The 15045-nt window shown below is 58.3% G+C and overlaps 4 protein-coding genes across 5 annotated transcripts in view; all 4 read right to left on the reverse strand.

Moving 5' to 3' along the window:
* The window catches only part of LOC113209811 (ATP-citrate synthase), a 33330-nt gene extending 32444 nt beyond the window's left edge, over window positions 1–886 (reverse strand). The window contains exon 1 of the mRNA XM_026427516.2: window positions 736–886. The gene's annotated coding sequence lies outside the window, so the exon portion shown is untranslated. The remainder of the gene's footprint in view (window positions 1–735) is intronic.
* A 97-nt stretch (window positions 887–983) lies between these two features.
* On the reverse strand, window positions 984–6601 carry LOC113209801 (coagulation factor XII). Its single transcript, XM_052272559.1, has 6 exons — window positions 6154–6601; window positions 5598–5902; window positions 4295–4622; window positions 3921–4114; window positions 3478–3834; window positions 984–1957 (listed from the first exon to the last, which is right to left on the reverse strand). The coding sequence occupies exons 1-6, from the start codon at window positions 6260–6262 to the stop codon at window positions 1658–1660; spliced, it is 1593 nt and encodes a 530-aa protein (XP_052128519.1). The 5' UTR covers window positions 6263–6601; the 3' UTR covers window positions 984–1657.
* Window positions 6602–6743: 142 nt separating this feature from the next.
* On the reverse strand, window positions 6744–10507 carry LOC113209810 (uncharacterized). Of its 2 annotated transcripts, none has more exons than XM_026427514.2 (5): window positions 10267–10507; window positions 9367–9553; window positions 7712–7765; window positions 7280–7475; window positions 6744–7186 (listed from the first exon to the last, which is right to left on the reverse strand). In XM_026427514.2, the coding sequence occupies exons 1-5, from the start codon at window positions 10316–10318 to the stop codon at window positions 6935–6937; spliced, it is 741 nt and encodes a 246-aa protein (XP_026283299.1). In that variant the 5' UTR covers window positions 10319–10507; the 3' UTR covers window positions 6744–6934. The 2 variants fall into 2 exon arrangements, with proteins under 2 accessions (XP_026283299.1, XP_026283300.1); XM_026427515.2 differs by having other exon boundaries at window positions 9367–9566; window positions 10267–10505.
* Window positions 10508–12022: 1515 nt separating this feature from the next.
* Window positions 12023–14915, reverse strand: LOC113209800 (leucine-rich repeat-containing protein 15-like). The gene is made up of 6 exons (XM_052272560.1): window positions 14765–14915; window positions 14318–14571; window positions 13841–13974; window positions 13062–13321; window positions 12833–12958; window positions 12023–12568 (listed from the first exon to the last, which is right to left on the reverse strand). The coding sequence occupies exons 2-6, from the start codon at window positions 14565–14567 to the stop codon at window positions 12196–12198; spliced, it is 1143 nt and encodes a 380-aa protein (XP_052128520.1). The 5' UTR covers window positions 14568–14571; window positions 14765–14915; the 3' UTR covers window positions 12023–12195.
* Between the last annotated feature and the right edge of the window lie 130 nt (window positions 14916–15045).

A 15045-nucleotide genomic window follows, 5' to 3' on the forward strand; every position in this document is an offset into this window, starting at 1 on the left:
GTTTTTACTTTTTTGAAAAACAAACTCTAAATGTATATTTAGCCATACACTCATGTTCCGTTAAGAACCTGGCAGCCACAGTTCAAAATAACTTAAAAGAGCTACCGAGCATGTAAAAATTATGTCAATAACCAATCAAGGAGATAATACGTTATGAATGTGACATAACAGTGATAATACAACTGATTAGAAAAAAAAACAAAGAGGCATCAAAGACTTTGGTCTTAAGTAACAAGACATTGATACAGTAATTCAAACGTCACAACATTGTGGTTGCATCAATTCGTACACATCTTTAATTAATATAAATCATGTTTGAAACTCGAGCAGCACTTTTGTGGAACAACGTATTAGGGTTTAAAACAGAGCTGCTCACTGAACCATCATTGACACATGACAGCTCAGGGCAGTTCCTTCAAATTGTACTTTTGCAGTCCCTGATTTTCCGAAGAATTCTGTACATTTACAAATAGGACAGCAAGTAATATCAGTGAGTGATGAAATAACTAGCATCATGAGGAAATTATGAATAAAATGTTGAATTTATCTGAATAACTGGTGTACTGTGCTCGAGATACAAGTCAGAAACGTGTTATTCTTGTTGACAGAAACTGTTATCGACAAATATAGACGAGAGAACGAAGAAATGCTGACATTGTATACTGAACGCCTAACCTCACAAACTTGTCAACCGGTAAAGATATATCCTACCAAATAGTCTGATGTCAATCTTACCTCGTTTTCGGTGGTAGACAATAAAATTTCTTAACGCAAGACCACTTAGATGCAACTCTATGACAACCCAATGTTGCTGAGTAACTGGGGAAATTCACACAATCTTCCTCAAACAGACAGCTCATCTACTTTCACCACAGTTAAGCAGAGAAGGGGGCGGGCAGGGGGAGGGGAAGCTTGCAAGTCTCACAAACCTACAATTTTTCTTGCAATAGGTGATAGGGATTTTGGTACAAAAATGTGAATGATTCATGTTTTCCTATAAAAGTAAAAATATGTTTAATTCAGAAACAGTAAAAAACCGGTCACACACAAGATGTCTCGATGAAAGATTGAGTAAAGTTACTGTTACAGGTTGTCATTCTTCCGAGAAGAAACGTGGCGCGATTTTTGGAGAGGGCCGCGCGTCGCGTTGCGTCCTAGTTTCCGAGGCAGCCGCCAGATGGCACGAAAAGGTGAGCGCGGAATTCGAGTGAGTTGGGCTTTGGGGCGAGGAGTATACCTACCGCTCACCGATCGGAGAGCGCTCGGTACACGCTGGCTCGAAGGGGATTGGGCTGCAGACTCCTCGCCCTCGACTTTAATCCCAGTCTCGCGGGACTTAACTCAATTGCTTTTTTACCGAGCAGATGGGACGTGACTCCCGTAATCAAGTCCATCATCGATAGCAATTGGTGCATTTAAACGAACGCGGAGTGGGTTCTGCCTGCGAGGTCTTCGGTTACGAACCAAATCCAGCGGGTTGTATGCCTCCTTCCCCCCCCACACACACACAAAAGCACGGACACCAATAAGTCGAATTTCTGGGAGTCTTCAACTTCTTATCAATATCAAAAATTTTCACGTATTCAGCGGAAATTTTGACGAAACCAAGTTGGTACGACGCCATATCGTAACGTGTTCGCGGCAGTACTTGGGGTCTTCACCGCGCTGGTCGCGAGCGCATGACGCTGCGGATCCACCGGACGTGGCCGGCCACCCGGGCGTAGATCCCAAAGCGGTGCTTGGCGCCGCAGCCGTCGCCGAAGGAGGTGACGGCGTGCACCTGCCAGCGGCCGGCGGGGCCGGCGGGGCCCGAGGAGGGCTCGCGGCACAGCAGGGGGCCGCCGCTGTCGCCCGCGCACGCGTCGCGCCAGTCGCCCGCGCACACCATGCTGCGCGTGAGCGTGAGCGGCACGTGGCGGTAGGCGGCGCGGCAGCGCGCCTGGCTCACCACGGGCACCTGCAACAAGAGGGAGAGGAGAGGTCGGCGCTGAGGTGGTGGTGCGCCATGCCCGCCATGCCACTGCTGCTGCTGTCATTGTTGTTTTAACGAATCCCCCGCGCACGTCGAACGTCAAAGGGATAATGCGCGAACCGTGTTGTGTAACGACGGCCCACTCCGATTAAAACCACAAGTGGGTCAGCGATGGGTTATCGTAGGCAGGCGCTGCTGGGATACGGAAACTGGGTAGAGAGAAGGGAATATCTAGAAGCGGTAAACATGAGACCTCACCGCGCGCAAACCCAATACGGACCCCCGCCCCCCGCCCCTCCGGCCCCTCCCGTGCTCACACTGCACACCACCACGTGACGCACTTACAGCGTGACGCGCGGGCACGAGCGGATCGGATAGCCGTGGGAAGACATTCTTATTAGTACACGCATCCCCCACATTTCAGTCTGAAACCTTGGGCCCCTGCGCCCGCTTGTTAGGTCTACTATGTATACGCTCAGCGAGCATCATCGTTCCCACGCCCCCCCCCCCCTCTTGCCCCTCTTTCCCCTCCCCGCACACTCTCACCGGGGGAATGATAGTGTGAGCGGGCAGGGGCGGTCCTTATATGGATTTGTAGGTTAGTGTCGCTAACGCCCGCCAGCGGCCCGCCCGGGCCGTAGTTACACCGACGGCGCGTTCAGGCCTGCGAGAACTCCCCCCCTCCCCCTAACAATTTGCGGCGGTAGACACTCGCCTTTAAGACTTGCAGGGCCAACGGAATGGAGGCGAAAGACGAACGCTCATGCAGGGCGTAATTGATCGCTGAATCTGCGCCCCCCCCCCCCCATCTCCCCGACACGACACACACAGTGCCCTGCGGCAAGGGCTCCAGCAGGACGACCTTTGATTATGGTTATTGGGGCGAGATTGGCGGCGCTGCGCTGCTCCGACGCGATATGTATTTAATTTGAACGGATCGGGCGCGATCCGATAACAAGCTCTTTGACCGAAGCGACTAGACCAACCTGAGTACGCATCGCCGACCGAGACCGAGAGCAGGGCGGGCGTCGAGAGAGCAGGACACTCGAACAGAGTCGCGAAAAGGACGTGACGCGGCCGCGGCTTCGACGTTATCTCAGACGAGGAGAATAATATCGAGAGAGCGCCCGCCGCGAGGTGGCCCGCCGGGGGAATGAGATATGAGTGCTTCCCATTTCTCTGGCGTAAAGTGAAAAGGGCGTAAGTCCAATGGAAAGTCCGAGAACTTACGTCCTTTTCAATTTTCACCAGTGATTTTCTCTATGGGGACCTTTAACTGCTTTAACACCGAAGCGGACGTTAGTGTTGCGGGATCGCATACACCATGGCGCCTTACGAGTGAAGGGAGTAGGCAGACCCGCAACACTGAAGTGTCTGCTCTTAAACACATGGTAAATGTAATAATTGTAGCACCCAGAATCGATGTGCAAAATCTCGCCCCTTAGTAGTAGTGAAGGTCTGCAGCTACGTGTAATCGGAGGCGCAGCTGAAGCTTGACGTATTACCTCGGCCTGCTGCAGCTGCTGCGCGCCGAGGAGGGCGCCGTGCCTGCGCTTACCCCAGCCCAGGATGGTGCAGGGCGTGCCGGGGGGCAGGGGTTGTCGCGGGCGCGGCAGGCACGCGGGCACGGCGGGGTAGGGCGCGGGCCAGCGCCACAGCCGGAGCAGGGCCACGTCGTTGTCCACGGTGTCGGCGTCGTAGCGCGGGTGCGCCACCTGCTCCGCCACCTTCACGTCGAACTCGCCGCCCTCGCGGCGCGACAGGTCGTGCTCGCCGACGCGCACGTAGAGGCGGCGGCGCAGGCAGTGTGCGGCCGTCAGCACCCAGCGCGCCGAGACCAGGGTGCCGCCGCAGAACGCCACCTGCGGAGAGAGCGGAGGGCGGGTTAGCAGCGACCCGTGACGACCGGCACCAGCTCGACGACGTGGACGTCACCCAGGGCGCTCGCCTTGAACCTGTTGAGCACGGCGACCTGCCAGGGCCACGCCCCGCGCGGGGCCGTGGTGCCGCCGACGATGCGCAGCATGTTGGTGTGCAGGAAGGACGCGTTGTGCACGCCGCAGCCCTCCGCGCCCGGCTCCTCCCCCTCCGCGGCCTCCGCGTCGTGCGGCAGCAGCGAGTTGCTGCTCGGCTCATCTGCAACTGAAAACACACAGGCTCGTAAAAGGGCTAAGAAAAACTCGAGACACGGGGATAAACTATGAGTCGAAAAGTTGGTATCATCGAATCCCCGGTCAAACAACAAGGTTCATTGGTAAACATGAGACAAGCAGCGTCCCTCCGAAGGGTTCAAATTATTCAACGCGTCACTTTCAATAATACCTTGTGATTTTTTGAGCACGTCGTACAGCGCGGGCGGCGGCGGCTGCTGCTGCTCGGGCTGCTGTAGGAACTCCTGCTGCTGGAGGGCCTTCTTCTGCAGCCAGCCGTGGCAGAAGCCGCCGTGCACGTAGCAGTAGGCCTGGTCCTTGAGCACCTCCCGGCCGCACAGGGGTTCGTGCGCGCACGTCCGGTAGCGGCGGGCGGTGCAGGAGCGGCTGCAGTGGCTCCAGGGGCCCCACTCGCCCCACAGGTGCGGTGCGGCCGCGGGGGCCTCGCGGGGCAGCGCGCGCACGGGCGGGGGATCGGCCGCGGTCAGCGTCAGGTTCAACTGGAAACATTGGCAGAACAAACTATATGCATTTGCGTCACCATCGTGATCTTATTACGCGTTTTTTTTCAGTGCTGTGATTTTCTGGCAGCTAGTCCTTGAGAGAAGTGCTGGGAAGCTTGTTCGGTCGGGCTCGGCTGGGCTCATCATTTCGGACGCCTCTCCGCTACGACCCACTGGGGGGCCATGTGCCTGGTCCGGAGTACCGTCGCAGCCGCAGGTGGTTGAGCCACGCGCCTCCAGCTCCGGGAGGGGCGGGGGCGGGACGGGGCCGGAGCCACTGCGACTGTCGGGACCAGCTAGGATGGCCTTGAATCTCCCCCCTTGTAAGGTCTAAAGCAGTGAGGAGAGGCGGGGCAGGGGCGGGCGGCGCGGGGCGTCGAAGCTAGTCGAAGCGCGCCGCTGACACCTCCCCGGGACATCCACTTCCGCGGAAGGCAAGTTTGGACGCGGTGCGTCGCGCCGAGGCGCCGTGGCACGCCCGGAATCCACCCCCTCCCGCTCCGCGGCACGTGCAGGGCGCGGGCGGGAGGCGCCACCTTGACTTTGACTCTCCGCGGCGCACACTGGCCCAGGGTAAAGGGGGGGGGGAGGTGGAGAGAGATGGCAGGAGATGGCCCGTGCACGCGCACGGTGTAAAGCGGGCCGAGCGGGCCGGCGTCTCCCCCACTCATTCCCCGAACGACGACAGATTTGGAAACGGGTGATTTTATCCTAGTTCGGTACAGAGAAGATTAGCATGGGCGCAGTTTCTTTTAAGAGGTGGCTGGAAAATCCCGCCGGAATTTGTAGTAACCCTGCACTACTGCATATGGGAGCTTGGCGCCTGCGAGACTCGGTGTAGGCCACCCCGCAGTACACGCATGCGCTGTAGGCAAAAATTTGCCTACCTATCAGGCACTAAGGGAGCTTGCACAGTGACGGCGAATGACGGGCGTCGACGGGCGTACCTTTTGGACGATCCCTATCATGTACCTGGTCAGGAGGTACGATGCGCGCTCTGCCCCTGCGGTAGTGCCTGGCGGGGTGCCCGTCGGGCAGGACCTTCAGGTTACTGGTGGGGTGACCATTGGCGATGACGTCCAGGTGCCTGCTGGAGTGTTCCTCGGGAAGGACGTCGAGGTGGTCGTCGTCCTGCCTGGTGGGATGCTGTGGCGGCGACGTTGTGGTCACGGAGGCAGTCGTGTTGAGGTGCGCGCCAAGAGCGCGCTGCAGGTCGCGGTGCGTGAACCTCACCAGCACGTCCAGGCCGTACTCGCCCTGGGACCCGGGGTCTGTCCCTACAACCCGAGCCCAAAGAATGTCAGCAATTTGAGGATGGACTACTTATTGCGGATATTGCAACCGCCCGGAAATAAAAATTTAAATTGGACTTTATTTTATAAAGTTGTCACGTATGAGGAAAGGGCACACCCACATATCACTATCCTCTTTCTAGGAACACAAATAAGTTACACATTGGAAAACAAAATTACGACGTTTCTCTCTTCTTTCCTAAACGTTTTCAGCACACTTGGAACTTCGTTCAAACCTGAGGCAACGGTGTGACTGCTTAGGGTGGGCTTGGCCGCGCCCAGCAGCGAGGTCGTCGACAGCCCCGGGACGACGCCCAGGATGAGCACGGCGATCACCAGGGCCATGTATCGGCAGCGCGGCGGCGTGCGGCTCGGTCCCGTCCCTCACACTGACTGCACGCAGATGGCCAGCATGGGCTCCGGCCGGAGGGGCCGGGCAGGGCGGGGCGGCGGGACCAGGGCGCCCAGGGTGTCATTAGATCTGCTAAAGGTGCGGGGAGGGGAGGTATCCAGAGTAGGGAAGTGTCGGGGAGGAGGGGGGAGGGGCGGTGCGGCAGGTGAAGGTGGGGCCAGCGGGCAGCGGGATTAAAGGCCCCCCCTGGGTGAGGTTAGGGTGCCCGGGGCCCTTTGACGCCTTTGTCGATAGCTTGTTGGGGGTCAGTTTAGAGAAGTGGCGCCCGAGGGTATCGGGATCTTGTGATCTTCGGCCGAGACGAGTCTTCAAAGATGTTTGATGTTTCAACCATTGATTGGAGTCAATGATTCTTCAAACGTAAGAGTGAGAGTAAAGAGTACCGGTTGCCGTCGAAAAAGAAAAAGAAAGATATGCAGTCTGAAAAATCATGTACATATTTATTTATTCTTACTCTAAAATACACAAATGGCTCACTTACAAATTAAAAGACTTTGCTTTATTGCCCTCAAATGAATGAACGCAAAAAACATGGATACAGGATATGGTTTGTTTCGTATAACTTTGGCAAACTAAGCAAAAACATCGATCACTAATCGCGACGCTTAGTTGGGGAGGATCTGAACCTCCTCCACCAGGGCGTTGAAGGTGACGGAGCGCTTCCTCGTCGCCTCGCTGTCGCCCGCGTCGCCCGGGCTGAGGGTCGGCGACGGCCCTCTCGACACGGACGACGCTCCGCTCGCGTCGCCATCGTCCGAGCCGCCCTCGTCGTCGCCCGACCGCAGCGACACGGAGCGGCGGCGCGCCCGCGTCACCTGGCCGGGGAGTCCCAGATAGTACGGCTCCCAGGGCGTGCCCTGCTTGGGGGAGAGAAACGTGAGCGTGGTGAGCATAAGACTCCAGGCGCCGTGGTCATCCTGGCCCACCTGCGCTGCGGCGGCGACCCTCACCTCAGGGACGCCGTTGGGGTTGGTGCACGGCTCCGGAGAGACGGGCGGCACCGTGGTGATCACCGGGTGGCCGTTCCCGTTGACGGCCACGTTATCCGGACGCGTGACGTCCACCTTGAGCGACGACGTTTTCAGACACGACACCTTTCTGCAGGGGATCTCCTTCACCTCGTGGACCGTTTGCAGGTGGTGGACACTGAAACCTCAATATTTCGTTAAAATCGTCTACCGTGTGGGGCTTTTACGCCGCGAGTGAAGGTCTTTGCTGCAGGTTGTCGAATGGACGGCTCGCGATTGAGGGTGGGTCGTGTATCTAGCGCGCGACCCGACCCTCTCGGCCAAATGGATGAAATTGGTTCGGCCATGTTTGGCGCATTGACACTCCACTCGCCGCGCAGCTCACGCACTCCAATTGCTCAATGCGGTACTCACACTCGCCCCGCCGCGGTCCCAGGCTCCTCGGTCGGGTCTCGTAGCCTCCTCCTCCTGCAACACGACACAACATCTGCATTGCAAACAGCCGGGCCCGGGCCGGGCACACCGAGCGGGTGCTCGCCCGCCCTGCCCCGCCTCGCCTCGCCCCGCCTCGCCCCGCCTCGCCCCGCCTCGCCCCGCCTCGCCCCGCCCTCCCGTGCCCTGCGCGTGCGGACCCACGCAGGATGAGGCGGGGCGGGACGCGGGCGTCTACACTTCTACACTACTACACCCAAAGTCAGCCAAAAACAAGTCGCGGTCAGCTCGACACAACTAATAATAAACACCCTTGGCGGAGGCGTTTCGGAAAGTCGGACGCGGACCCGAAAAAGGCGAGCGGAAGCGATTGTCACGTTCAGTCGCCTTCACCTTGGCCGCCGTGGAGGCCGGGGCCCGCTGCTGCTGCCGCCGGCCTGGACGCACCACCACGCTGGCGCTCTTGTTGTCGTGCCTCAGACTGTCTCCTCTTCAGCCAGCTCTATTCAGGTACGCAGTGCTGACGAGTTCACAGCCTTGGTATTTAACGCACACGCCCAAATACGTATCGCCGCCGACTAAAGTAGTCGGTGTTGTTTTTTTCTGTATGATTTTTTTTCTGTTTGCGACGCCATAGAAAGGCGTGTTTATCTTGGGCGTCGGGGGCGTCGGGATTACCGGCCGGCGGCGCAAAGAGGCAGGTCAGATAACTTACACCCCGCGACTTACCGGGCCGCGGCGGCCGGCGGCAGCAGCTAGACAAACAGTTTTACTACCCCCCCCCCCCCAAACCCAATGAGAGGGTTTAAGGTGTAGGAGAGGGCGCGGGACATTCCGGCTTTACTTCTTTGGCAGCGGCTCACGTTTAACGTCAACAAGGTTTTAAACGGAAAGCGGGACAGAAAAAATGGCAAATTGTCGGAAAACCATGAATTTACTCGTATTTTGAAATGACAGAATCCACATGTTGGACGTGGAGCCCCTCCCGCCTCCCCTCGTTTATGCATTTTAAATTTTGTCGTGAGCATAGAATGTGGCAAGCGCTAATGACATTGCCGTGGAGCATAATTTGGAACATCGCTGGCAAAATATCAGAATACCAGGTACCTGATTGACCACATCACCACATGCAGGTGTGCGCGTTCGTGCAATTTTATCGTGCACGATGGTTGAGAGATAGTTTCGATCACGTTCTTATTGTTGTCTCTACCAAATTTTATGGCGCTTCATGAACCAACCATAAGATGGTTGCCATTGCTAATGACTTTTCTGGGTGATCATACTACGATGGTGGGTGGGCGCGGTCAATATGCCTCCCGGTATACTTTGAAGCAGTTTAAGCAGTTTAGAGTAATTGTCCCTCGCTCCCATTCAGTTACACATAATGAGGCTACTGGGGCGCTACAAAGTAACGTGGTAGTGAAAGATAATATATATCCGTGCCGAGTGAGGCACCTGTCGAGTACAGCACCACCGGGCGCACGCGCACCAGCCTCGCTGCCTCTTTTTCTGCCCTTTTGTCTCCGGAGACAGAAGACGCCGTGCGAGGCCTGTCGCGAGGCGCCCGTGTGTGTATAGCCGCTGGCGCCACGCGAGTCGCTGGCTACCTTGTTGGCGTCGTCGCCGTGGCGTTTTACCTTCTGCACGATATCCACACGGCGACCAGGGCGGCGACCACCATGATGGCGACGATGGAGCCCACGGCGATCTCGGTGTCCAGCCAGTGGCCGCCGTTGATGGCGTCGTCGTCCATGGAGTCCGCCGCGTCCCCCACATGCTGGGCGTCATCGTGGTGCGACTCGAGGGCGGCCCCGGACTCCTCGCCTGCGCGCAACCTCTGCGGTCAAAACCCAAACCGTTCAAACGTAAAGAAAGGCCTGGACGGGCCTCTCGTTATATAGGATCTAGTAAAGTGTTTGCGCGTCTTCGAGAATAAAGCGCTTCGAGAAAAATACAAGCACGAGATTAATTGCCTCGAAAAGAAAACATGTCGCACCGGCCGCAATCTCAATGGTTTGGATGGGCCGATGTGGGTGCCTCCCAGATAAGAGGAGGGAGGGGAAGGAGGGGGGGAGGGAACACCTGAAAGTTGGTTCATTACTGATGGAAAAACGTTACTGCACGTACTGTACAACGGGAGGACCGCGCATCGCTGGCGCGCGGGGCAGGAAGGAGCGGGGAGGAGGGGGAGGGAGGGAGTACGAGGGTTCGGGTCCAAATATTACGCACGCCTCGAAACTGAAAGACGTTCCAATCGAACTAGTCACTGTAATGTGATCTGAAAACTTGCAATTTAGATGACAGGTACGGCACTTGGCATAAGATCAAAGTCCTTTAACAATCAGCGAAACGTAAACAACACACAGTACGTAAACGAACCAACAAAATGGGAAATGGGATTCAGACTCCCCTACAACTTCCTCGGCCCAATAATTCGACGGGGCCGGCTATGCTCTTTAAGGTGAACCCTAATCAGGTGCAACCCTAACTAAGGTAGGGCCCAGCCCCCTCGGCCCACCCCACCCCCGCGCCCTCACCTGTTGCTAGCCGCTGCAGCGCTACGTGGTCCGGCATCCCGGTGCGGTTCATGTCGACTGGCGCCCCTGACGCCCCTCGGCGCGCTGCTGCTGGTGGTGCTGATGCTGCCGCTGCCGCTGCTGGTCTGCGCTACGGTCCACCCGTCTCATGTCAGCGCCGTGCCATGCACTGATGAGCCGCGGGCGCTAATGCTGTCACCGGCCGCTCACGCCGCCCATGGCAGGTGAGGTAGGCGGGTCCGTCCCGCCCGTCCCCGGCGCCTTTTGGCCGCCTCGGCCGCCAGGGGGCGCCGCCGCCGTGCCGTGCCTGATGGGTCCGCGCTGGGCGTCGTCGGCGACGTCGTAGCAGATAAGGCGCCGTGCGCCGCGCGGGGTAAAACGCTCTGTGCAGCGCCAGGTTAGGGATTTTAAAAGTGCGATTTTTTTTCGAAAAACTTGGAAACTTTTCCAGAAAAAACGGGGAAAAAATGAAAATATTTCCTTAATTTTGACAAATTTTACAACATTTTTTTTCGTAAAATTTAAATTTGTACGCTAGGTGTGCGTGCTTGTGCTGTGCCAGAAGACGGCGCCGAGCCCTAGCAGGGGGCCAGTGCTGGGTGGTTGCGTCCGCTCGGGGGCGGCGCGGCCCTACAGTGGTCCTTACAGTCTTGCAATAGCTAGCCGCCTCCAGGGTAGAGTACTGATCAATCCCATATCCAGGTGCACGACAACCTCGTCACGAGGCGGGGCAGCAGCGCTGGGACCAGACATGTGAAGCAAACATCCCCATTATTTCGATTTGTCTGGGCCCCGCCGCCCCGCCGTCCCGCGACGATCTCCTCCGAGGTCCCATATCCCACCCCCACCCGCGCCCCGGCGGCCCCGGCCACATCGTTTATGTTCTCTTCCTCCTCCTCCTTCCGTGTTTGTTTTGAGCGACCCGAATGGCCTGGCCGCCGTAACATTACAAGCGGATCGAATTAGCGACTCGGTGACTTAGTGAAGTGCATGGTCGCCTCGGCTATGGTCGTCGCAAGCGAGGGGAGCTGGTTGTGGGTGATAGGGTGGGGCGAGTGGGAGGGGGAGGGTCTCAGTGAGTTCGTCCACCCCGGCGTCGCGAGGGGAGGAGGAGCCCGGGTCGGTTGGAGGTTCGGAAGGGGGTGCGTCGAGAAGGCGAGTAGCGGAATCGTCCCCGGAGAACATTTTATGACAGAAGAGAGGGAGACAGAGAGACGATGAGTGGCTCTGGTCCGGGACTGCCGCCGTCGTCGCCGTCGCTCAAGGATAGGGGCGCAATAACTCTCTCGGTCGTGAATTATCATTTCGGCGCGAGGAGCGATCAGAGAAAACCGGACTTGGGTGCGCGGCGGCGGCGGCGGCGGCGGCTGGAGATGGATGCGAACAGGCGGAGGGGTTGCACGGAGAGAGTCGATAAAAGTGAAATGTAAGTGAGGGAGATAGAGGTAGGGGTTGGGTGGACGTGGCCTCACCAAGGAGCTAGAGCAAGAGAAAGAGAGTTCTGAAGACGCTGAACCACTGTCTGAGCGAGGCGCGGACCCTAGTCAGGCAAGTGGACAGGGTCGTTTCCAGGGCTCCGCGCCTTCGGTCCGGTCCGGTCACGACCGTTCGCGTGCTTTGCGGCTCGGGCCAGCGCGGCCGGACACACTCGGGGAGGTTAACCTTCTCCGCGGCCTTGAGCCACGACCACGGAGCGGAACACATCGGGGGGGCGGCAACCCCAGCCTCGGGGGACCACAACAGTAGTAACAAGAGCGACGGAGGGGTCCGCTTTATTGAAACAGTCTGGACGGTTCAGTGGGGCACGGAGGGGCAGCACTCTGCTCCCGTCCGGACGCCGCCAGGACGCGGTCAGGACGCGGCCAGGACACCGTCGGGAGGACGCCGTCAGCAGGACGCTATCAGGAGGACGCTATTTGGAGGACGCCGTCAGGTGTTGAAGTTGCTGTTGTCCCCGGGTGGGCCGAGGTTGACCTTCACGTTGCCCAGGGAGAAGATTGCGTCCTCCCCGGGCAGCTTGTCAGAGCCGGGCAAGGGCCGTGGTGCGGGCGCGGGCGCCAGACCAGCCGCGCTCCCGGCCTCGTCGTCAGCCTCCTGAGCCGCGGCCGCCGCGGCCGCTGCGGCGGCAGCCATGGCGGCGGCCTTGACCGGGACACGGGGCGAGAGGCGCACCATGGACGCCCACTGCCCCTCGCAGAGGTCGTCGAACGTCATGCTCTCCAGCAGGCGGCCGCCGAGGTCCCCTGGGCCGCGGCACTTGGGGTTCGAGTCCCAGACGAGGCGACGGTGCGCCCGCAGCCACCTCGAAGGAAACAGAAACAGGTGTTTATTGCAGCATGAGGTTGCAACCAAGTTGCCTGCGATATGGCACTCCACGCGTATTACTCAAGCGGGCATCGGCCACAGAAACTGCTTTTAGAAGCCAGTAATCGCCATTATCTGACATGAAGTGCAAACATCGAGTGATTCAGTTCCGGCGAAACGCTACTACATCAACAAATTTTATCAAAAACCCACAATCGTGTGCCCGAAAATTTAAAGCGGGAAAGAGAACAACAGTCCTTACGTCGCGAGGTAAAGAACAGCGCAATCGCAGTGCCACGGATTCTTGGCCAGTTTCAGCGACTCCAGCTCCTGCAGGTAGTCCAGGGACCCTTCGGGAAGGAACTGGAACTTGTTGCTATCAACTTGCCTGAAAAATTCACATCTGACCTTGAAAAAATTCCTGACTTAACGCAAATACCATTGAATAGGTGCGGTTTAATTTTCTATTTTTTCAAATGTTAATCACTTACAGTTTTTGAAGGCGGGGAACGGCCGCAAAGGTGTCTGACGCGAGCCTTCGCAGGAGGTTGTTGTTCAACAGGAGTGCAGTGAGGTTGGAGGGCCCCCGGAGCGCCTCCGGGCCCAGCGCTTCCAGGTTGTTGTTGTACAGAAACAGCTTGCGCAGTCGCGGCGTCCCGGACAGCAGGCCGCTGGGCAGCTCCCCCAGAGCATTCTGGCCCAGGTGCAACTCCACCAGCGACTGCAGCCAACGGAACTCGTTCCCCTCCAGCTGCGAACCGCCCAAAGAATTCTACAGTCACCAAAACGGGTATCCCCAGTATGGTTTTCGACAGTGTCGAAGGAGTATCCAGCACGATTGTTCGCAGTGTGCCGGAGTCTCCAGGGAGATTCCTTGGCAATTTCAAAATGTCCCTAGCAGATTCGGCCTGAAAAGTGGCGCGATATGGCAGGATTGTGTGCGATGCTGGGGAGTCTCTGGCAGGATTATGTATTTGCTGTGTTGCTATGGAGGCTCCAGTCGAGTCGACTGGAGAAGAGCTGGACAATAAGTCGTCAGGTCGGACACTGGAGCGCGCCGCCGGGGTGGCCGGCGCTGTGGGCTGGGCTAGTTTGACAAACTTGAATCGAAGCAAGAAAGTTGGAACCGCGCGAGGTCCGCGACGACGGCGTTGTGTTTGTGAGAGCGTGCGTGTGGGGGGAAATAGGGGGAGGGGGTGTTCAAAGTAGAGCACACAAACAGCAGCTGTGCATGCATGCCAAGTCCGCGACGCCGCCGGGGCTCGCTCACCGAGGCGATCTTGTTGGCGGACAGCTCGAGCACGGTGAGGTGGATCTGGGTGTCGAACACACCCGGCCGCAGCGTGGACAGCCTGTTCTTCCTCAGGCTGAGGTAGTCCAGCTGGCGCAGGTCGGTGAACAGCCCTGCGGACCCAGAAGAGAGAATGAGTAGTGGGAGACCCCACCGAGATGGGGTAAACATAACTCATGACACACGGTTTCCTCGAAAACAAACCAAGGGGAGGTGGCGGCATCCTCTATCATATAACATTTTCAAGCGGACCACTCCCTCTCCGTTGATAAGGAGAAGCACAAACGGCAGCTCGGTCGCCAATATTGCTTCTGAGAATCATGTCCGGGACCGCTCGCATTCGAGACAACAGACTAATGGCGGCCTCGAGCGCCTGACGGCCTCCGGGTGGGCAGCCCCGCGCTGCAGCGGTGCGCCGCGGGCTGGCCTACCCTACCCCGCCCCGCCGCGACTCACCCTGCGGCAGCACCTTGATGCGGTTGTCGTCCAGGCGGAGGCGTCGCAGCGCGCCCAGCTGCGCGAACAGCTCCGGCGGCAGGCTTTCCAGGCGGTTGCCGGCCAAGTCCAGCTCCTCCAGACGCTCCAGGCCGGCCAGCAGGGCGCCCGGCAGCTGGCTCAGGGCGTTGTGGGAGAGGCGCAGCAGGCCCAGGCGGGGGGAGCCCCTGAACAGACCCACCGGCAAGCGGCGCAGCCCGTTCCACGACATGTCGCTGTAAAGTGTGGAGGGCGGAACAGATTTCTTTTAGAAAAGAACGCGATAGCGGGCGCTAACCTAACCCAACCAAATGGTTCTCTATAGGTGGGTATCGTGTAGTATAGAGACACACTTGGCAATGAGGTACAGGCAGTACAGGCAAGCTGGGTTGCCGACCTAGTCTCCCTGTTTTCCTGGTTGATGCTCACATTGTGCGAACGTTGGCCAGTCGCAGGAAGAGGAGGGCGGACAATTCCTCCAGGCGGTTCTTGTGCAGCTTCCTGCAACAAAGTGTAATGGCCGCCGCTCAGTAGGTTCAGGGCGCGCGGCCCGCCGCGGCCGCTACTCTGGATGATGCGATCACCGCGACGGTATTCCCCGAACCTGCCGCACGGATAAGGGAGGATGTGGGGGGAGGTGAGGAGTGGAGTGGCGGGGGAGGGGGGAGGCTGAGTGCCACGCTCTCCTGCTCTCCCCAGCAGCTTCACAC

Source organism: Frankliniella occidentalis, unplaced genomic scaffold (assembly GCF_000697945.3).
Source record: "Frankliniella occidentalis isolate FOCC.00 unplaced genomic scaffold, Focc_3.1 Scaffold211, whole genome shotgun sequence".
NCBI classification, from domain to species: domain Eukaryota; kingdom Metazoa; phylum Arthropoda; class Insecta; order Thysanoptera; family Thripidae; genus Frankliniella; species Frankliniella occidentalis.